Source organism: Falco cherrug, chromosome W (assembly GCF_023634085.1).
Source record: "Falco cherrug isolate bFalChe1 chromosome W, bFalChe1.pri, whole genome shotgun sequence".
Taxonomy (NCBI): Eukaryota; Metazoa; Chordata; class Aves; order Falconiformes; family Falconidae; genus Falco; species Falco cherrug.
In genome coordinates this window covers 17,798,204-17,819,859 of record NC_073719.1, presented here as the reverse complement: position 1 = coordinate 17,819,859, position 21,656 = coordinate 17,798,204, and the positions used below count along the sequence as shown (strand labels likewise).

At 51.0% G+C, this 21,656-nt stretch overlaps 1 protein-coding gene across 1 annotated transcript; it reads right to left on the bottom strand.

Moving 5' to 3' along the window:
• Window positions 1–20,485: 20,485 nt before the first annotated feature.
• LOC129734558 (olfactory receptor 14C36-like) lies at window positions 20,486–21,424 on the bottom strand. Its single transcript, XM_055698168.1, has one exon. The coding sequence runs from the start codon at window positions 21,422–21,424 to the stop codon at window positions 20,486–20,488; it is 939 nt and encodes a 312-aa protein (XP_055554143.1).
• Between the last annotated feature and the right edge of the window lie 232 nt (window positions 21,425–21,656).

The following is a 21,656-nucleotide window of genomic DNA, read 5'->3' as shown; positions in this document are numbered from 1 at the left end:
ATTTCTTGTTTTGTGGATCCTAAAATTACCTGAGTCAATGTCTTTCTTGTAAAACCCCCAAAATAAACAGTAGTTTCCCAGCATAGATCCTAAGATGTCAAGCTCCTGAGGTTCCATGCCGGTAACATTCCGGCCCTGAGCAATTTGGAACGCTTGAGCCCCCGAGGGGTTTCTTGGAATACCAAGTGATTGGCACCAATCGGCTTGCACAGACCCACTGTTGATGGTGCAAAAGTCATTTGCTGCTTGGTCGAGGTAGTCGGAGTATATTTTACCTGTTGTCCAGTGCCCAAACTCCTTCATATGGTTTAAAGGGACCCCAATCAAACAGGTATGAAATGGGTCAGATGGGGTAGCTAACGGTAAGTAAAATGAATCTTGCCCTGTCTTGTTGGCCCAGGTAACCCACATGTTCATTTGTGGTTGGACGGGAACCCATGCTGTTCCTTGTGAGGGCATGCTGATGACTCCTATCAGCCCTACAATCAGGTCAAACAATTCCATTATCTCGCAATCTTGTTCCCAACTGACAAAACAAGCACCACAAGCCAAGAGCTTGTGTTTTCTTTGTAGCTAAAACAACAGTTAAGTTTTTTGTCAAGGCCCACCAAGAGATAGCTTCTATTCTGCTGTCAATACTTTCTGGCATCCATATTTCTGGAAAATGTTGACTTGGCTTAGGGTTCAAAAATTCCCTACAAGTATTTTCAAAAGTAATATTAGCAAAGCTCTTTTGACAATCTAAGTACAAAGCATAATCATTTCGCAAGCGGCTACAACCTATAACAAAATTCTGTCTACAGTTACCACAACTTAATATTATTGCTGCTCGTTCCCTATAGTTTTCACAAACAGCATTCTTCGTATTACAAGTTTTTTTCAACGCAGCATTACAAGCTCGTGACCCAAATGATTGTCTTCTCGCTGCTGTCAACAGCACGTCTTCTATGGTGGATGGGACTGGCCCAAGTTCTGCACAGAGTTTGTTAAATACTGGTTGGAGATAAAGCTGTCATCTATATTTTCTCCGTTCTTCTGGAGTTGACATGCAGGGCGGACAAATCTGCTAGGGACCCATAGAGGTCCTTTATCTGTGGAAACACAAAAACACCCTCTACCGATGAACAACACTGGACTGGGTCCTCCCCAGTTGCCTGTAGTCATGTTCTTATAATGAACCTGTAACCCAGGAATGGCCTGTGTTTGACTTCCCTGAATAGCCTGATGATGTATAACAACGGGGGCCCTTCTCTTCCTTCTGTCAGGGACAAATAATTCAATGTAAACAACACCTTGGTTAATCGCTTGGTTACATCAGTCTTTTCTGGCGTCTTTCATGTCACTTAGCTGTTGTCCATGTGGCATCACACTCCATTTGATTGGTCCCAGAGTGGCGCCCACACACTGCTCCCCCCTTGTGCGGGCATCCTGCTTTCTCTCATCTTTCTGTCCAACTCTCTTATCTCTCTGTGAATACAGTTCTTTATCTCTCTTGGCCTTGCATATGTCCTTCACAACACCTGCAGCTTGTTACGGCTTCGGCCTGCTCGGCCTGCTATTACAACAGTTACTTGGTCTGGATTGCTCATTATATGTCTGTTGTCTTCCAGCCACTCCACAAATCCCCTTTTTGTTTTTGAGTGATCCAGACCCCTTTTATCATTCAGTCCATCATTCTCATAAAGCAATTCCACACACAACCCAATATCATTAAAAAGATTACAATGGCAATTAATACCGTTATCCCGTGCAGAAACAAATCTTTTAACCCTCCAGTAATTCCTAAACTCTGTAGCCAGTCCGTTAACCTGTTCTCAATCTTTATGGCTTGTACTTTTTTTTTAACTCAGCAAGCTGCTTATGAATAGAGTTCGAGTGATCAGTCAAATTCATACAACACTTCCCTTAGCGCTGTCCACTATAGGCTATTGTCTACTGTTCATGCTGTTTCCTTATCTTCTACAGGTGACATCACATTCCTCCTTTGTTCTGTCTCATCCTAGTTTCTTCTCATACTCCCTCAAAGTTATTTAACTCTTTGCTGCAGGATCAAAGCTGCACATCGTCAAAGCAAGGCCAAAGCTGCACTTTATCTACGTTAAAGCAACCCACTGTCTCTGTTCTGTACAATTCTACAATTCCCCCTTTCTGTTTTTGAACAGCTAGTACCAGGTTTGTCATGCTCTGCAGGGCCCTTGCAAACAGGACGGCAACCAAGGCAACAGCAAACAAACAATACTGCCAACTGTGTGAATGGATGCCAAAAAGGCTGACGTTTTCTCAGATTTTGATAGCATGTTGCTGCAGTGGGGCACCTAAAATCCATTCAGCACATACCATCAAAATCCTTAGAGCCATGCCCTTGAGCCAACAAGAAAAAGCCAGTAGTTGCTCTGTTTTGTATGTCATAGCGGCAAATTTGACTCAGATTCTTAACTGCCTACCAAACAAGGTGATTTAACTCTTTAATGCTTTCCCTGCTGTTACTTCGGGTAAGAGAAGAACCGCTGCAATACATTCCCATCAATTCCAATAATCAACTGCATCATTACATGATTCATCCAAAGTTATATTGTGTTATATTGTGCATTATGCTTATCAACATGTTCACGTGTTGATTTATGTGGGTGTCATGGTCCCGTCATAGCCTCCTACTGAACTAGCATCTACATAAAGACAACTATCGACATTCCAAGTGCAAACAATATCAACTTCTTTTGGATTAACTTTATACAGAGGTAATCAATTGTCCCAAATATCAAGGCTTTCAGTAAGATTCTTCATTCCCTACATACATTCACTTTTTGCAACAATGTCTGCAAAGTCAGTTTCAAGGAAGGGCACACCAAACAAGGACTGGTTCTGTAAGGAGACACACACATCAGTTGTTGGGTTGACTGGCGGCAGCAGTGCTCCCACGATCCGGCACGCTAATCTCAGGCCGCACACAGCGAGCAGGTATCCATGGCGGACCTTCATCTGTAGAGACACAAGCATAACCTCTCCCCCAAGTTAACATCCATGCGGTCCTGACCACTGCGCGGTACAAGGGTCTTTTGTGCCTACTAAGACGCCTTTGTGCTTTGGCTGCTTATTACCAACTGACACAAAGTCAAAATGGGAGACACCGCATGGTCGGCAGAGATTTTCAAAAAGTTCAAAACATCAGCATGCTTTCTCTGAACGTGCCTCTGGGGTCATTCCCTTCATTCCCTCTTTTTTTTTATGTAACCAGAGAGACTTTCCCATAACAGAGAAGCCCTTATTTACATCTCTGAGCCTGGACACAAACCGCAGCTGCATGCACCACCAGGCTCAGGGCAGAAATCATTCAGCAGTTACATAGCTGTATATCACTACACGCATACAGACACCTATTTATCACTAGATAACCATGTTCATCTTAACTACTCTCCTTCACAATACCCAGCTGTTCTCTCATCTCTTGTTAGGTCAAATATTCTCCAGCTTCCTCTCCTACATCTCTCTCCAGACATTCTCTATCCTCCTCTTTTTTGCTTGTTAATTCCAAAGAGACAAAGGTTGTGTGTAGCTGGGTGACCATGACCTGATTTATGTTACAATCAACTAAACACTGAATACAGGAAAAAAGGCACGGGAGTTATAAGGCAAACATCAATAAGGTGATTAAAGATAATTATAATAAATCCTGTAATACTTTTGATCCATGGCCTAAAGTTTCCCAGCCGTGAGAAGACACCAAAGGCATCCCACCACTGGCTCTGCTGCAGATATTTGTTTAAGGCTTTTTAGTTTTGTTTGCTTTTGTGGATTGATTCAGAGTGGTCGCTCAGATTCACATAACATATCCTATCAAAGTCTTCACACTCTTGTCCCCATGCTAATAATAAAAATCAATAGCAACTCGGTTCTGTAGCAACATATGACGGGCAGAACTGACATCTGTTAATAAGCCAGAAAAAATAATATACTTGTAGTATTACTTTCTTTAGCAAGCTAGCAATCAGTGACAGGAGCTTTCGGGGCAGAGGAGGTGTGGACGGAATCGCCATCGTTGGTGGTGTGTTGAGAAGAGTCTCGCTGTTGGTGGAATTTACAGCCTCCTCTGGTTTAGCACTCGTGCTGTTGGTGGAATTTACAGCTTCCTCTGGTTTGGCACCGTTAGTAGAATTAGTCCACACTTGGTGAAGAGTAGTCAGAATTTGCCACCAAGGTGCTAAATGGATTCCTGTCTCGGAGTCCCCTTCCGTGGCAGCATCATACAATCGTCTGCTGACCACTTTCATTTCTTTTAAAGTCTCTAAAATCAACCTCCACATTGTGGAGAATATTGCACTTTCTTCAGAGCCTGACCTAATGTCCTCCCACAGTGCCGTGCTGATCTTATCCCAAGTTGTTAACGCAAAAGCCGCGCTCACTGAGAGGATCAGCCCTCGCTGCTGAGCCCATGACAGCAACTTCCTCAGGCTTCCCTCATCACAAGATAACCCTCTCTGAGAGAGGATATGTTGAAGGAGCTTCACCACTGCCGCTTCTTCTTTGCTCAGCATGGCCCCCATCTCCTCCCCGACCGCTCCCCTGATCGGGGCGAGATTCCAACGGCTGTGCGCATGCATCTTCCCAGGCACCGAGGCAGCGCCTGCTACGGCCAGCTTCTTCTGCCCCCTCTGAGCCGCCTCTGCACTCCTGGAAGCATGGACAAGAGGGTCCCTGTTCGGGCGCCACTTGTTGATGCAGTAGGCTCAGACACAACTTATATGACCAATGTGATCAAGTTAGTGCCACGTTATTAATAGACTCACACCAATTTATACTCTACAGCTAAAAATGCACACACTACGCACGCTTTGTTATGTAAAAGGTGATCGGTTAAAACTGCTCGTTCACACGCTCCCACCTCCCAAGTTGTTGGTCCCAGTGCGGTGCCAACACGCTGCTCCCCCCTTGTGCAGGCATCCTGTTTTTATCTGTCCAACTCTCTTACCTCTCTGTGAATACACAGTTTCTTTGTCTCCCTTGGCCTTGCACATGTCCTTCACAACACCTGCAGCTTGTTAGAGCTGCGGCCTGTTATTACAATCAAGTTACTTGGTCTGGGTTGCTCATAATATGCCCGTTTTCTTCCAGCCACTCCACATTTTTGAGTCTGTTTTGACTTGCATCACCACAACTGGTGACCCCAACGTGCTGATGTGACCCAATAAGGGGTATCATAAGGAGACCCTGAGACGGTGCCGACATGACCCCGGTAAGGGGTGTCAGGAGCAGATCCTGAGATTGTGACCAGCGGGTTGCTGGGAAGATGGAGCCTGGTGAAGCAGAATAGCGCAGTGGAGCGGCTGCAAGATCCCAGGAGAACGTGACACCAGAAATGTGAGCCAACAGGGACAGCATGGGGACTAATTTAAGGAAGATACCATGGTGCTGTCAGTGTTGAAGTTAGTGTTACAGCAGCGTGGAACTACTTTAGATGGGCTCTGGTTAAGATGTATGTTATTGTGGGCCAAGAGACAAGGAGTAGAAGCATCCACCATGACTGCTTTTAGTGTGTCGACCTGGGAGAATTTAGGATCGACACTGTTAGAAGCTGCGGCGAAAGGGGACAAAGAGGTGTCGTGGCTTTTGGCTACATGGGCACTGCTTAGTGATGCTGTGGGGGGCTTGAAAAGTCAGCAAGACGTCAGTGGGGGTGTATCAGCCAGACCTCCCCTGGATCACCCTTCAGTCAACAGACAAGAGGGTGAGGTCGTGGGGGAGGGGTAGAATCCGTGCCCCTTACCAGTCTACCACGCCTCAATGTCCCAAAGCCCCCAGATCTGCCCAATGGCATCGACCTATGTTCGGTAGTGATTCCGAGGATGAGGACGGCAAGCAGAAACCTCGGCGGACTGATCCCTGCCCCCCTGAGTCCCACCGACATTTATGGCAGCCCACACTCCCTCCTCCCACAGCTGCTTCTCCCCTCCCGCCTGCCCCCTCTGCTCCTCCCCTGCCTACGCAGGGTGGAAATGCCAAAAATCGGGAATCATGTCCAGCTACGACAAGGTTATCAGTCAGAGGCAGTGATGAATGTGGTGGTGGTAGAAATCCAGTATCCAACGTAATGGTAATGCCATGCGGCCCTCGGCAATTTTGGCAGGCTGTAAAAGATGGGGTACAGAAAGAGGGAAACTGGAATTTAGTAGGACATACAGGTAGACCGCTCCTTGATGTTACTACTCCTTCCACTGTTGCACTGCATGCATGTCCTGTTATAACAGGAGACGTGGCTGCTGGTAATCCCAAGGTTCATACAGTGTTTCCTTGGAAAATAGTGCAGGACTTGCAAAAACCTGTTTCTCAGTACGGGGTGAATTCGTCGGTTACAAAGCAATTGTTACATTTGCTTACCATGGACACTTGGACTCCTTTCGATATTTCTCAGATGGCGCAGATCATTTTCCAACCTGTGCCACTAGCGGTCTCCCACGGCACATGGCAGGCAGCGGTGGAACAGCAAGGGCTGCAGAATATGAACCTTGCACAGGATGATCCCCGGGTTGGTAATGGGCCTGACGTGTTGATGGGTACTGGGCAGTATGCCAGCCCTCAACATCAGGCTCAGTGGTCCACCCTAGTGTTAGATCAAGTCCAAAATAACCAAGTCCATGTTGGTGTTTGTGATATAGACTTTACGGATCAAATATGTGCCTTAGTTTCTACACCTGTGCCTCCTGTTATGATTCCAAAAAATACACGCCTTGCTCAGCTTGTGCCTTTTGAGAGTTTTGTTCCCCAGACAGAGCCTAGACAGCAGGGTGATGAAGGATTCACCTCCACTGGAATACCTCAAGTGTCTTGGACACAAGAACCATCTCCACAAGGACCCAACATGACCCGCACTCTGGCATTGTCGGGAGGCACTCCTGCACAAGTGAAGTTGAGCGGTCTTCTGGATACCGGAGCAGACGTAACTGTCATATCGAGAAAGGACTGGCCACCTCATTGGCCTTTGGTAAATAACGCAGCGGGAGATGTAGGTCGGGGGGGCGTGACTACAAGCTACTTGTCTGTAAAACCTATACAGATCAAAACACAAGAAGGACAGACTGCCTCCGTCCGGCCATACGTTACTACCACAGCACTCACTCTGTGGGGCCGAGATTGTCTAGGACAGTGGGGAGTTTGGATCACCACGGATTTTTAACTGGGGCCGCTGTACTGCAGGCAGTGAAACAGCCTCCCCTTGGTCTACTTGGCTGACCGACAGACCAGTATGGGTAGGTCAGTGGCCCCTGCCCCAGGAAAAGCTGTGTGCCCGGCATGAATTACTTAAGGAAAAATTAAACACGGGCCACACTGAAGAGTCACATAGCCCGTGGAACAGCCCTGTATTTGTGATGAAAATGATTTCAGGTAAATGGCGATTGCTGCATGACCTGCGTAAAGTCAATGCAGTGATGGCCCCTGTGGGGGCCTTGCAGCCGGGATTGCCGTCTGCCACCGTGATACCAATGGAGTGGGACATTGTAGTTATTGATCTGAAAGACTGGGTTTTTTACCATTCCTTTAGATCCAGAAGACAAAGCCAAGTTTGCCTTTACAGTAGCAACTAGAAATAACTCTGAGCCCACAAAAAGCTACCACTGGACCATGCTGCCGCAAGGCACGAGAAACTCACCAAGCATTTGTCAGTGGTTTGTAGCCAAGGCCCTGAGCTCAGTGACAGACAAACAGCTGATCTCTGCACGATGTGTTGCATATAGATCGCACGCTTCCTTTAAGTGGTTTTCTTTTAAAGGACCAATCTTCTCCTTATGCTGTGTTGGCCCAGTGGAACCAGGCTTGGGAAGATCCACAACACGTACTTGAATGGTTGGTTTTGCCTTTGCAGTCTAAGAAAAACAAAAGGGTTTTTTCTCAGCCCCCATGCCTGCAGGTTGGTCTCTCCTTCCAAAGCAAAGCTCAGGAACAGGCTGCAGGAATTGCCCCCAGAAGACCATGCTGCTGGGCTTGGGTTCCCCATGGCTCAGGGGAGGAGGGCATGGGGCAACGCGTTAGGGCATGGGCCTGTGTTGAGCCTTGGCGTGTGGGTGCCCAGTGCCCATGGGAACGGTGGGTGACCAAGAGGGATGTGCCTGGGACCATCTCCCTGGGCTTTCAGGCACCGCTGCCCTGCACAGCAGCACTGCCTGCTCAGGGCCATGCCTGAGACCACATCCCTGGGCAAGAGCAGGTGTCTCTGTGGATGCCCCAGCTGGGGCAGGCTGCTGTGTCCCTGGTGCAGCAGGAGGTGCCTGGGGAGCCCCCAGGCCAGCAGCCTGGTGCTGGGGACAGGGACTGGCGCCGAGGGGCTGCCAGGAGTGGGCAAGCAGGGTCCCTGTGAGAGAGGAGCAGCAGACAGAGGGAGGCAATGGCCTCTGTGTCCTCATGCCATGGCTGGTGCCAGCCCTGGGGCTGACTGGCAGGAGGAGACCCCTCTCTGCCCACCAGCATCTCCTGTGCCCTTGTGACGGTCTATGGCCATGGGGTGAGTGCCCAGAGCTCTGCAGCCCCCTTTGGGTGGGCAATTGCATGGGGCCAGCCCCGCGTGGGCTGCTGTGTCTGCCTGGGCTGGGGAGAGGGCAGGGGAGGTGGGCAGAGCTGGGGGGGGGGCTGGGAAGGGCCAGGGAGAGGGAAACACCAGTGAGAGCTCAGCTGTGTGGGTGTGCAGCGTGGGGGCACACAGCAGGGTGGTCCTGGTGCAGACCCAGGGGTCATGGTGAAGCCAGCAAGGCACCAAAGGAGCGGGATTGAGGGGCCAGATCTGTGCCGTGTTCCCTGCACACCCTCAGAAAGCTGCAGAAGGGAAATTTTCCCCACAAATTCCCAAACACTGCTCATTTCCAAGCCTGGTCATATACCCCAGCCCTCATTAGGGACCACTGCTGCATGGTCACCTCTGTCCTCCTCCGTTGCCCAGTGATACCCAACTCCATCACCATTTCTAAATATAAAGGGAGCCACCTTCCTACTGACACTTGTTACACACAAGTCCCATAGCTCTTGCCACATTGGTCTCTCAGGGAAGGCCATTGTCAGACACCTCCAACAAGATCATGTTCTCATGGCATGGTGTTCTAACAAATATTGATTGAGATCCCACCAGCTGGCCTGGGTCCAGCGCTCCAGTCTTTCATTCAGAACAATTTCTCAAATAATACTCTTGCTCTCTCAGCCTCCCTTTGCCCATAATATGCTCCAGGTCCTAACCATCCTTCTGGCCTCTGCAGGACTTGCTGTGATGTGTCAGGGTCTCTCTTGTGCTGGGGAGCCTTGTTGTGGGCTCAGCAGTCCTGATGTGGTCCTGTGGTGGGTTAACCTTGGCCAGTGGTGAGACAAACATTCAGCTGCTCATTCGCTGCACTGACTCAACAGGACAAAGGAAAAAAATAAACCAGCAATGCTCATGGCAAAGATAAAGAGATCTCTTAATGATTCTTTTCATGTCCAGAGATGTGAGGTCTTGGCAAAGATTAATTTATTGCCAATTAAAAAAATGTTTGGTTTGTGAGATACTATGGCAGGAGAAACAATGGGTGAGATAATCTGGTTTATTCTGGGGGAATCAGTCTCCTTGGTGTTGACAGGACAGGTAAGCAAGGATGCCAAGAGTCCAGGGGCTTGTGGGCAAGTTCCTCAGACCAAACAGGTTGCCCACTCTGATGCTCACCTGCACCTGGGTCTCCACAAAGACAACAATCTGCTCAGGGATTTGAAGACCAGGGCCACCTTGGTTGTAGTCACTGTGAAGTTGTGGAGTCCCCGATGCCCAGGTAAGTGGGGAAGGAGAGCAGCAGAGCACAGCCCTGGGGCAGAAGGGAAGGAGAACCTGGCCTGCTGAGGGCACTGGCAGGTGGGATCCCATGGGGGCAGGGCCCTGAGAGCATCCCTAGGCCTTCCTGGCCCTGACCAGCCTCACCTGGGGCCTCCACCCAAAGCTTTGTCCATGGCTTCGGGAGGCCATTGAAGCCAGGCAGGAGATTCAGCCCCAGCACAACCTGTGCTGTAGGTGTGCGGGTCTCCAGGCACAACCATAGGAACAGCCTGGCCTGTCTATGGACCTTGTTGGTTCTGAATTTCAGGCTCACTTCCCAGCTTCATTCTGAATGGGGTGGCCAATGAAATGACTCCATGGCCCTCCAAGTCCTGGGGACATTCTGCTGCCTTCCTTCTTTCCTCTAACTCCCTCCAAATTATACACACCTTCCTTGTTGTAATGGCTTGTCTCTGGCCAAAAGCCCAGCAGCCACCCAGCCGCTCCCTCCCTCCTTCCCTCCACAGTCAGGGCCCAAACATGAACACAGTCATGGACAGGGGATCTAACGAGGGATGAGCATGGGGACACAACCACTTCCCGCACTCCCTTGGCAAGGCACCTCTTCATACACTCCAGGGCACGGCTGGCTGCCTCTGCTACCAGGTCACGGGCTGGGATTGTGTTTTGCCTTCTGTCCCCCAGCACCACCAGGGCCTTTTCTGCACAGACACTGCCCAGCCAGGCAGGTCCCAGGCCCTGCAGCTGCAGGGTGTTAGTCCACCCAAGGGAGGTGCAGGCTCGTCCCTTGGTCCTTCCTGCATCTGTGCAGCTCCTGACAGGGCGGCCACCCCACCTGCCAGGGTTCCCCTCCATGGCATCCCTAGGGCACAGGGATGGTCCTCTCAGTTTGGTGCCACCGACAGACACTGTGAGAGTTGCCTCCACTGGATTATCTTTCCAGCTCTTAAACTGTAAGCAGGAGAGTCCCCTGTGGTGCCCACACTGCCCCAGTATGTCCCAGTGGCCTCCAGGTGGGGTGTGAGCCCTTCCCCACTGCTCTCTCAGCCTGACCATCCAGCTGGTGTTTTACCCATCTCTTTCTGTTCACACCCAGAGTGTCATGGCATCGCTTGGGCAGAACACTGAGGGAGACCATGGGAAGACATTTGTAAAGCTGAGGGAAATGACATCCACTGTGGAGCTCCTCACACACAACTGCAGGCTGTCAGGTTTGTGAGGCAGGATTTACCCTTGGAAAATCCACCTGGATAGTTACCCGCTCAGGTGCCAGAAATGTCACCCAAGAGGACTCGAACTGATGGCACACCCCTCACCACTGGGGGTCCGTGCAGCCTGTGGTTCCCCGAGCTAAAGGCTGAAGGTGAAGAAGGAGGACAGCGCTCTTGCTTCGGTTCATTGCTTCCTGTGCTCCTGCCTTGTACCACAGTGAGTACTTGGAAACCTTGCCATAGGCAACGCAAGGCTCTTACATCCTCCCACAAAAGCCCTCCATTCTCCAGGGTGGACCAGCCCAGCTCCCTCAGCCTGATCTACCAGGGCCCGTGCTCCAGCCTTGACCATCTCTGTGATTCTTTACTGAAATGGCTCCAGCGTGCCAATGTCTCTCTGCTATTGTGGAGCACCAAAGCTAGACAAGTACTCTAGATGTGGTGAAACAAGTGGGAAGCAGAGGGAGGGAATGACTTGCCGTGGCTGTGCTCCTGGTCATACAGCCCAGGAGGCTGTTGGTCACCTTTCCTGATGGCTCCTAGTTTGCCAAATGCAAACCAAGGACCCAGCCAGGCAGTCCCTGCCCTGTGTCATCGCAGGGCCTCGGTCCACTTTAGGGGCAGGACTTTCAATTTGTCCTTCTTGGGTATCACGAGATTCATGGGTGCTTCCAGTCAAGAGGAAGTTCCTCCAGTCTCTATGACCTTCCAGTGGGGATGGAGAATGGCCTCACTGGGACATCGGCCTGCTCACACAGCTCCCTGGGATGCCGCCCCTCCACCTCCCTGGAGTGGGAAGCATTGAATTTGGTCAAATGACTCCTGACATGATCCCCATCCACACTTGGCTGGTTCCCTCCAGAGTCCTGCCTTCAGGCACAAAGCTTTGGGACACGATGCTGGGGAAGACTAAGGCAAAGAGGACCTGGAGGATGTTCAGTTTTATCTAGACCTGCTCTTACTAAGCTCAGCAGTGGCCACACAGGGGCTTCGTTTATTTCTTAAACTGTTCTGCAAGTAGTGACAGATCCTCTTGATGCCCTTGAACATCTTGCAAGACCCCATACTAAGCAGGCTTTGGCTTCCCTGAAGACATCCCTATTTCTAAATTCCTCTTTGAGCCCTTGCATCCACCTCCAGGATGCTTCCTTTTCTCTCTGGAGATTCTTGAGGAATTCCTTCTTTAGCCAAGGATCTCTCTAGGCATGTCTGCTTGATTTCCTGCTCCTCGGTATGGACAGTTCCGCTTGGAAAATGCTTTCCTGAATGACCAGCCGTACACAGCTCTGCTGTCCTTGAGTGCTGCTGCCCATGGGACTACCACTACAAGTCCCCGGAAGAGGCTAAAGTCTTCTCCCCCTATTTCATGAGCACTACAGCCGGGGCTGACACTGGTTTTCACATCCCTCAGCAGCACTGCCTGTTTGGCAAGGACCAGATTCAGGTGAGCGTCACCTTTGTTGGCCTGACACCTGTGCAAAGAATTTGTCTCAAGAGACCCCCGACACGAGCTGGACAGGGTGTATCCTGCTGTGCTCCCCTTCCAGAAGGCGTCAGGGTCATGAAGTCCCCAATAAGAGCTGGGATCATGGACCTGCAGACTTCCTTGGCTTGCTTAGATAAGCCTTTCTCCGCTGCCGTACCCTGAGTGCGGGTGCTGTGTCTCCCACCAGGATGGCACACTAACCGGCCTCTCGCTGACACTCTCCTGCAAGGGCTCACCCAACCTGCTGCACACCCCGGAGAGGAGATCCGCACGTGCAACAAGTGCCTGCACACGGAGGGCATCCCCTCCTCAGCTTCCTGGCCTGTCCCTCGTGAAAAGCCCACACCTTTCCCTGCCGCACCACTGTGACCCGTCCCACCACCCGTCATGATTTATTTCATCAATGTCATGATTTACTCCATCAATATCCAGCACGATGACAGCATGTGGAAGTCCAGCTCCTCCTGCCTGAGCCCCAGTCCCAAGCCATCAGTGCGCTTTTGGGCTGCAGCACCTCAGCCGTAGCGCTGGGGCCAAGCTCAGGCTTCTCTCGGGCAAAGCTGGTACCAAGCGCCCCCGAGCCAGCGTGTGCCCGTGCTGTGCTGGAGACCAGAGACCTGCTGGAGTGGGTGGCGGTGGCAATCTAAGTGCACCAGCAGAGGAAGCCCTGCCCTCTGCAAGGCCAGAAAAGCAGTGCTGGGCTCTGCAGCCCTGGCAGAAGAAGGCTTGGCTAGCTGCAGTGCTGCTGAGGCCCCTGAAGGCCTGTGGGGGAGGGGAGGCTGACCTCCAGGAGGACATGGTGCTGCTGAAAATGTGCTTCAGTTTGCATATGCTGTGATCCAGGAACACTGTGAGAACCATGCACTGGTTCTTTGATGGTATCTTCACGGGGCTGAGCAAAGGATTGTTGGAATAAGTACCAGTGGAGTGTGGGAGTAGCCAGGTGATTGGAACCCCCACTGTGATGGGCTTCCTGTTCATGGACCAGCTGGATGAACTTGGGTCAGACGCACTGCAGGGCTGGCATTCAGTTGCTGGTTGACAGAAACCAAAGCTACCTGAGGTGCCACCTGGGCTTCCTCAAAGGAACCATATTCCTGACAATAAAGATTTGGATGCCCACGTTTTTATGTTGCAGAAGGAAGCCGAGCTACAGCAGATACCAGAAGCAGGTACAAATGCTGCAATACCTCTTGTATGGGCTTCAGGAACACCAGGGCAACCCCAAGCAGGGGAACCAGTAATCATCCAGTGGAAGCCAAATGGCAGACCAGCAAGTCAAAAGCTGTACCCAGTTAAACTACAAGTCAGGAAAGGGTTGCAGTCCTTAATTGAACAAACCACAGATTTGGGGTTACTAAGAGAATGCCAATCAGAACATAACACTCCAGTATTACCTGTCAGGAAGCCAAATTCAGAAGAATACAAACTGGTGCAAGATGCAAGAGCTATAAATCCAACTGTGCAAGATGTCCATGAGGCAGTAGCACACCCGTATGCCCTCCTGACCACCCTGAAGGAGAATGAGGAATGGTTTACTGTATGAGATGGAAGATGCGTTCTTCTGCCTTGTGCTGGCTGCTGCCAGTCACCAGTCGGTTGGTTTCAAATGGGAAAGCCCTGAAACTGGTCGAGAAACCCAGCTGTGCAGGGCTGTATGACTGCAAGGAGTTAAAAATAGTCCTACAGTCTTTGGAAATCAATTAGCCAGTGAGTTGGAAAGCTGGCAAAAGAGGTAGGAAAATGTCGCCTTGCTGCAATAGGTAGGTGACATACTGCTAGCAACCAGTAGTAAAGAAGATTCTATAACAAGGACCTCCTAAACTTTGGGGGCTAGCAGGGTACAAAGTACCCTGGGAAAAGGCAGAGACCACCCCAGAAGAAGCAACCAATTGGGGATTTACAATTTGCCTGGGCCAGCAGAGTCTTGGAGCTGGAGGAAAAGGGCCATTTGTCAAATCCCAGAAGCCAAATGAAAACAAGAGCTCAGAGCATCCCTGGGAATGGCTGGGTGGTGTCACTTATGGATAACGAATTTGGGACTCATTGCCAAGCTTTTATATGAAGGTGTCGGAGGAAAGGGAAACCTCCTTGTCTGGACTCAGGAGTGCAGAGATGCCTTTACGGAATGGAAAGGGACTGGAATGAGTGCTCCAGCTCTAGGCCTCCCAAATCTAGAAAACCCATTGGAACTCTTTGTGCATGAAAGGTGACACGTTGCCTTAGGAGTGTTGGCCCAGAGCCTGGAATCATGGAGCAGAGCCGTGGGGAGCTTTTCCAAACAGCTGGACAGTGTCAGTAAAGGACGGCCAACCTGTCCGCGCACGGTGGCAGCTACAGTATTACCGATGCAAGAGGCCCAGGAACTGACACCTGGGCAAAAATGACATGATCTCAGTGGAAAAGAAGAACCAACTCATGATTGTTTAAAGACAATGGCAGAGGTATATTCTAGCCGAGTGGAATTAAAAGGCACGCCAACAGAAAATGGAGACTGGGACTTATTTGTAGGTGGTAGTAGTTTTGTGCGAAATGGGACCCAAAGAGCAGGACATGTGGTGGTAACTATCAGAGAGAGAAGAGAAGCCAAAGCCCTCTCATCTGACACGTGGGCCTAAGAGGCAGAACTCACAGCCTTACTAAAGGCACTGGGATTATTATGAACAGACAAGGCTTTTTTAATGCATGGACATATTTGAAATTTGCCTTTGGAAACGACCATGCTGATGGGGCTGTTGGAAAGAAAGAAAGAAAGAGGACTCTGAACCTCTCAAGGATCCCCCGTCAAATTATGAGGCAAAGACCCAACAATCATTTCAGGTGACCAGTTGACCCAGGGTGCTGGCAATTATGCATTGTAAAGTGCAGCACCTTGGAGATAGCTCGGTGCATATAGGACAGCAAGTGGCAGATCAAGCAAGGAAAGAAGCAGCTGAAAGTCAAATATTGCTAGTCCTGCCAGAGAAACGGCAGAAAGTAGGGCCTAAGAGCCCACAGGATCCACCAGAAAACAATCGGTTGGCTAATATACTGAAGGCAACCCAAATCACGGATGATGGGTGACTCCTTCGCATCAACTAACATTTACAGAGGAAATTATGTGTGAATTGGTTAAAAGGAAGCACCACGAAACTCTCTGGGGAATTGAGAGTTTGGTAGAAGCCTTGAAAGGGCAAGTTCTAAATGTACCATGACTGGGAAAACAAAAAGCAGAGTGAAGAAGCCTGAGTTGTACCTGAAGAATAACCCTCACCTACCCCAATGATCTTTCCCAGGGCTGACAAAGCCCAGGGGATTACTGGCAATTAGACTTTTTCCAAGTTACTGCAGCAAAATGGGTATCCGTACCTTTTAGTAATGGCAGATGCTTTTTCAGGCTGGCTGGAAGCTTTCCCTTGTCGCACCAATAAGAAATATCGTAAGTGTAAGTTCAGAGATTATGCTGAGATTGGGGTACCCATAGGACTTTCTTTGGGTAGGGGTCGACACTTGGTAGTAGAAGCCCTTCACCTTTTAGCTAAACTAGGAGGGGTAAAATGGGATCTCCACACTCCATGGAGACCTCAATCAAGCGGGAAAGTAGAAAGAATGAAGCAAAGCCTGAAAAGACAGATGAGTAAAATCTGACAAGAACCTCAGAGAGAGCAGTCAGATGCTTTTCCCTCAGCATTGCTACAGATACAGGATCCAGCGTAAACGGAAGGAGAGACTTAGTCCTTTGGAAAGGATACATGGTAAACCTTGCCAGGTGACAGAAAGGGGAGTGAATCCCAAAATAATAGAAGGGAAACATGGCTTAAAAGAGTATGTTCAGTCTTTATGAAAGGTCCTGTCCTCTCTCCAGAGGTACGTCACTGTGAGCGCAGATCTGTCCCTGGACGTGCCTGTACATCACTACCGACCCGGAGATTGTGTGTATCTTAGAACGTGGTTGGATGAACCGTTGAAGAGAAGTGAAAGGACCTTTCCAGATTTTGCTCAGCACCTACGCTGCTGTCAAGCCTGAAGGAGTCACTCCATGGACGTGCCATAGCAGGGTTTAAGCAGCCACATCACCAGAATGGACTGTCAAGCAAGAAAAACCTTTATGCTTGAAACTACCTCCAGAATCATGAAGTTCTAGGTTCGGTATCTTGCATTATTGCCAGACAGCATGTAAGTGAATGACTGAAATGCGACCCCAGATAAGACTGGGCTGTCTACAGGGAAGCTGGAGCCTGCTACTTGTCTCTCCTTTGTAGATATATGTTGAAACATGTTTTACAGATGTATAGAATTTGGCCTGTGATGTGGTATGCTAAATCCTCAGCTTGGGTGGGATCAGGAGGAGTCATGGACATGGAATACTCATTTGAAAATTGTTGAAGAATCGATAAATGCTGTTAGGAGGAGTGATTGTTGGGTACGTACCCATTTCCCTGAATGTCCTCATGCAGGAATGCCTGTAGCTGGTATCCCCATCCCACTGGGGACTAGTGGGAGTAACTGTGGCTAAGACCAAAATACACTCATTGGAACGAGACTGACCTCCAGACCTGGACAACACTGAATCCACACTCAGTGTGAAGTGTGTTACTAAAATGAAGCCGAGACACACCAAAATGGAACTCTGGTCTTTGTGGGGCCCTACCCACATTGTGATTGCTCAATGCATTTCATGAAGCTGTCAGAACTAACTAACAGTAGGTACTGGAACGTTCCACTGGGCACTGGGTGGTGCTGGATATGTGCCCTGTAGCACAAAAAGCATTACCACCAAGGTGGTCGGGTAGATGTACACGGGGAGGGATTTTTCCTGATATGACTGACTGAGACACTGGAGAACAGTCGGTGGGGAACAACTTAACTGCGGAGATACAGGCAGAATCAACCACCCCTTACAGAGAGACCCACTGGGTTTCACTCTTCTGCTGGGTGGTTTATTCCTTGGCGAGGGGCTGCTGAACTGGGGAAGGCAGTGACAAAGAGATCCACAGGAAAGGAAGAGATGGCCAAGGACACTGCAGGTGCCATAAACTGCACTCTGTACGGCACAGGCAATGGCCGTACGCAAGGGGACAACCCTTGGGTTCTCTTGGTGACTTCCAGCCTTGCCCGTGCCCTTTGCCTTCCGTCTCACGTTGTCCTACGCTGTCCCACGGCTGCTGCTTTTCCCTGGCAGGCCGCAGGCACCCATCTGGCTTCCCCACCTTGCTCTCGCCCTGCCCTTGCCACACATGCACTCACGTCTGCCCACCCTCACACGCTGTTCCTGCAAACACACAGACATGGACTGATCTCATACTCCTTCTGGACGACGTCTCCCACCACAGCACAAGCCCCTGAGTGACATTTCCTCCTCCTGACCTCCAGTCTCCACTTTCCCAGCTGCACTGGGTGGCAGTGCTTCTCCCTCCTGCTCTTCCCTACCTCCAAGGAAAGCTCCACCACCTGGGAAACCACCCTTCAGGCGGGCATCCCGACCTGTCACCCTCCTTGTGGCCTTTCCCCTGACCATGCCACGGCCTCATCACGCTCTTCCAAGGCTGCGAGCCTTTCAGCTTCTCGCATAGACACGAGCAAGCCGTGTGCCTGCTGCGGTGCTGTCATGTTCTCAGGCAGCAGCGACGTGACAAGCAAGAAAGAAGCCCCTTGGTTCTGCTGGCCTGCCCGAGACACTGGCAGATGGAGCTTAACAGCACGTGTCCCAGCCATGAGTCAGGGGCTGCCCTACGCGCTGTGTCAGGCAGAGGTGACCTCACCGCCCCTTTCCCAGGCACATTGCTGCTGGTGGCCTGTCCCCTCCGCAGGCAGAACTGGCCTCACTGCCCCCGCCACAGCCATTGGCTTCCTGCTGGAATGTGAGTCCCTGAGACACAACTCACCACGAGATACCGTCCTCAGCCGTCACCCTCCCCGTGGCCCAGCACCCAGCAGATAAAGGGAAGCTTCTGTCAGCCAATTTATCTCATGGATTTCCTACCTACCATCTGGCTGAGAGAACATTCCCCAGAGGAACTGCTTTGTTTCTACTGGACCATGTTTTGTCTCTGCTTCTGCGCCTCTGTTTTCCCTTCTTCCCCCTGCTATCCCATCCCAACAGAGCTCTCCAGGGAAGTGAGTCAATGAGTCCTAGAATATCTCAGGTTGGGAGAGGCCCCTGTAAATGCCCTTGTCCAGCCGTCCTGCTCAAGGCAGGGTGAACTGGTTAGCATCGCTCAAGGGCTCTGCCCACTTTGGCATCATCCACAGGAGGGTCTGAAAAGCCACTTTGTCAACTTGTACTGGGAGACAATAAAGACATTCAACACAGTTGGCCCAACTGCTTGCACTGGAAGATGCCACTAGTCAGTGGCCACCAGGAGGACTTGACCACTGGTGACATTTGGTCTTGAGCCCCTGTGGCGTATGATGCACCGACTCTGGGAGAGGATCGAAGGCACAAAGACACCTGAAGACACCTCGAAGACACTTTATTAATCAATAATCAAGCAAGCCTTTTATACCTTTGCAGCGGGCTGACGTGTCAGCCTGTAATTGTGCTCAGCAATTTTCCACTCTGGGCTCTTTTTTTATTACAGACACAGCAGCTCAGCAACTCCCTTTATCTACAAGGCCACAAGCTCTGCAGACCACTCTCTATCTTCAAGTTTCTCCTCTTGCTCCCATGGCTTCCTTCCAACAAGCATAACTGTGTCTCTCTCCCAAGGTCGGGTTTCGCTCCCTGACGCTGTTGAGCTAGCTCGAGACATAGCCACAAGCCCCCAGCCAACTTCCCCCCACAGTATCCTCCATTTCTTCACTCCAGAAGTCACCCATCTGCCTATACAGAAAGTGCAGGAGAAAAAGTCAAAACCCTTGCAAAGGTCCAGGTACAAACCATCCTCTTCTTGCCTCAATACGTATGGGTGCAGCAAGCCCTTTGATGTCCCACAATTACCTGGAAATGGCTGCAGGAATATTTCCACCGTCATTTCCCCAGACACTAAGGTGAGGATGACCAGCCTGTATTTCTCCCAATTGTCCTTCTTGCTTTTCCTGAACAAAGGCTGGATGTCTGCCTTTTGCCAGGACCCCAGAACCTCCCTGATTGCTCGGACACATTTGAGGGCACCATCCAGAAAGGGTGCCGTGATCAGACCGAGGCCCTTGCAATGAGCCTGCCCAAGGCGGGTGAGATGAATCTCCCTGGGACAGTGGCCTTTGTTCCTGCAGTCACACACAGGAACGGCTGTGCCCTGGGAGGTGTCCCCACCTCAGCTGGCCTCATGCACTGCTGGCGTGGTTGAACCCCAGCCTCACGCGCACAGGGGTGCTCAGAGGCACGAGCCCGTCCCTGGCACATGCGGAGGCAGAGCACTGCAGCAGGCACAGTGACTGCCTGGCCTCCTGCTGCCCCTGCCAGAGGCTGGCAGCACCTCAGCCCGGGGGTGTCGTGAACTGCTCGGCACCTCGCGGAGATGGCCCTCGTCATGAGCAACGGGCACGGGGACCTCGGTTCAAGGAAGCACATTGCAGTGCTGCATTCAGGTGGTCTCCACAAATCCATAGCATTTTATGGAGGCCAGCACCATCACAGAGTGCCCGTTGCCTGCCCCTGCCTGCGCTCACAGGACTGCCATGCAGCACGGCGGTGACCAAGCTGCCAGAGCCCTCAGGCCTTACACCAAGGCATGGGGTCAGAAGGAGAGTGTGGAAGTGGAAGAAGGACAGCACTTGAGAGCCAAGGGCTGGTGTTCCCTGGTACTGCTGCCATGCCAGGAACCTTTTCCCCTCCGTCTGTGGACAGAGGAACTGTCCCTGCAGCTCCAGAAAGGCCTTGGAAGGAAGAATCCCAGCCAAAATATAGTTTCCTAATGGCCCTTTGGCTTTGTTAGATGAGGAGAGAGCAGGGCACCTTCAGAAAAGAAAATCACAGAAGGAATTTGAATGGGGATGACAACTTTATCAGAACTGAAATACCACAAGTAACTACAAAAAATTCAGAAGAGAGTCAGGGTCTGTGATGAACTACATTATAAATGCTATTCATCATTTTAATGCTTTAGAAGAACATCCAGCTATCAGTTTGCACATTGCACCCTTCAGCTCCTGGTTCCTCATGCTGTAGATGAGGGGGTTCACTGCTGGAGGCACCACCGAGTACAGAACTGCCACCACCAGGTCCAGGGATGGGGAGGAGATGGAGCGGGGTTTCAGGTAGGCAAACGTGGCAGTGCTGACAAAGAGGGAGACCACGGCCAGGTGAGGGAGGCACGTGGAAAAGGCTTTGTGCAATCCCTGCTCAGAGGGGATCCTCAGCACAGCCCTGAAGATCTGCATGTAAGACAGAACAATAAAAACAAAACAGCCAAATAATAAAGAAGCACCAGCCACAATTAGCCCCACTTCCCTGAGGTAGGTGTGTGAGCAGGAGAGCTTGAGGATCTGTGGGATTTCACAGAAGACCTGTCCCAGGGCATTGCCTTGGCAGAGCGGCAGTGACAGTGTATTGGCCGTGTGCAGCGCAGCATGGAGAAACCCACTGGCCCAGGCAGCTGCTGCCATGTGGACACAAGCTCTGCTGCCCAGCAGGGTCCCGTAGTGCAGGGGCTGGCAGATGGCCACGGAGCGGTCATAGGCCATGACGGTGAGGAGAGAACACTCTGCTGAAAGGAAAAAGACAATCAGGAAGAGCTGTGCAGCACATCCTGAGTAGGAGATGTCCCTGGTGTCCCAGAGGGAGTTGGCCATGGCTTTGGGGAGAGTGGTGGAGATGGAGCCTAGGTCGAGGAGGGAGAGGTTGAGGAGGAAGAAGTACATGGGGGTTTGCAGGTGGTGGTCGCACACTATGGTGGTGATGATGAGTCCGTTGGCCATGAGGGCAGCCAGGTAGATGCCCAGGGAGAGCCAGAAGTGCAAGAGCTGCAGCTCCCGCGTGTCTGCCAATGCCAGGAGGAGGAACTGGGTGATGGAGCTGCTGTTGGACATGTGCTGCCTCTGGGCATATGGTCCTGTCACAGGAGAAAAAGACAGTGATAATTTAGGGGAGACTTCTGCAAGCAAAATCAAAGCCATTTCCCACAGACCATCCCCCCGTCACACACAGACATCCCTCTCTTTTCTCGGAGACCTTCCTGCAGCTGTGTGGCTGCAGCCCTGCTTGGTGCTGGCCGTGTGGGTGATGAAGAGCAGGGCATCTGCCCACGGGCTCCTGACCAGC

Coding starts and splice junctions, on each gene's coding strand:
- LOC129734558 (XM_055698168.1), bottom strand. CDS start 21,424: ATGTCCAACAGCAGCTCCATCACCCAGTTCCTCCTCCTGGCATTGGCA.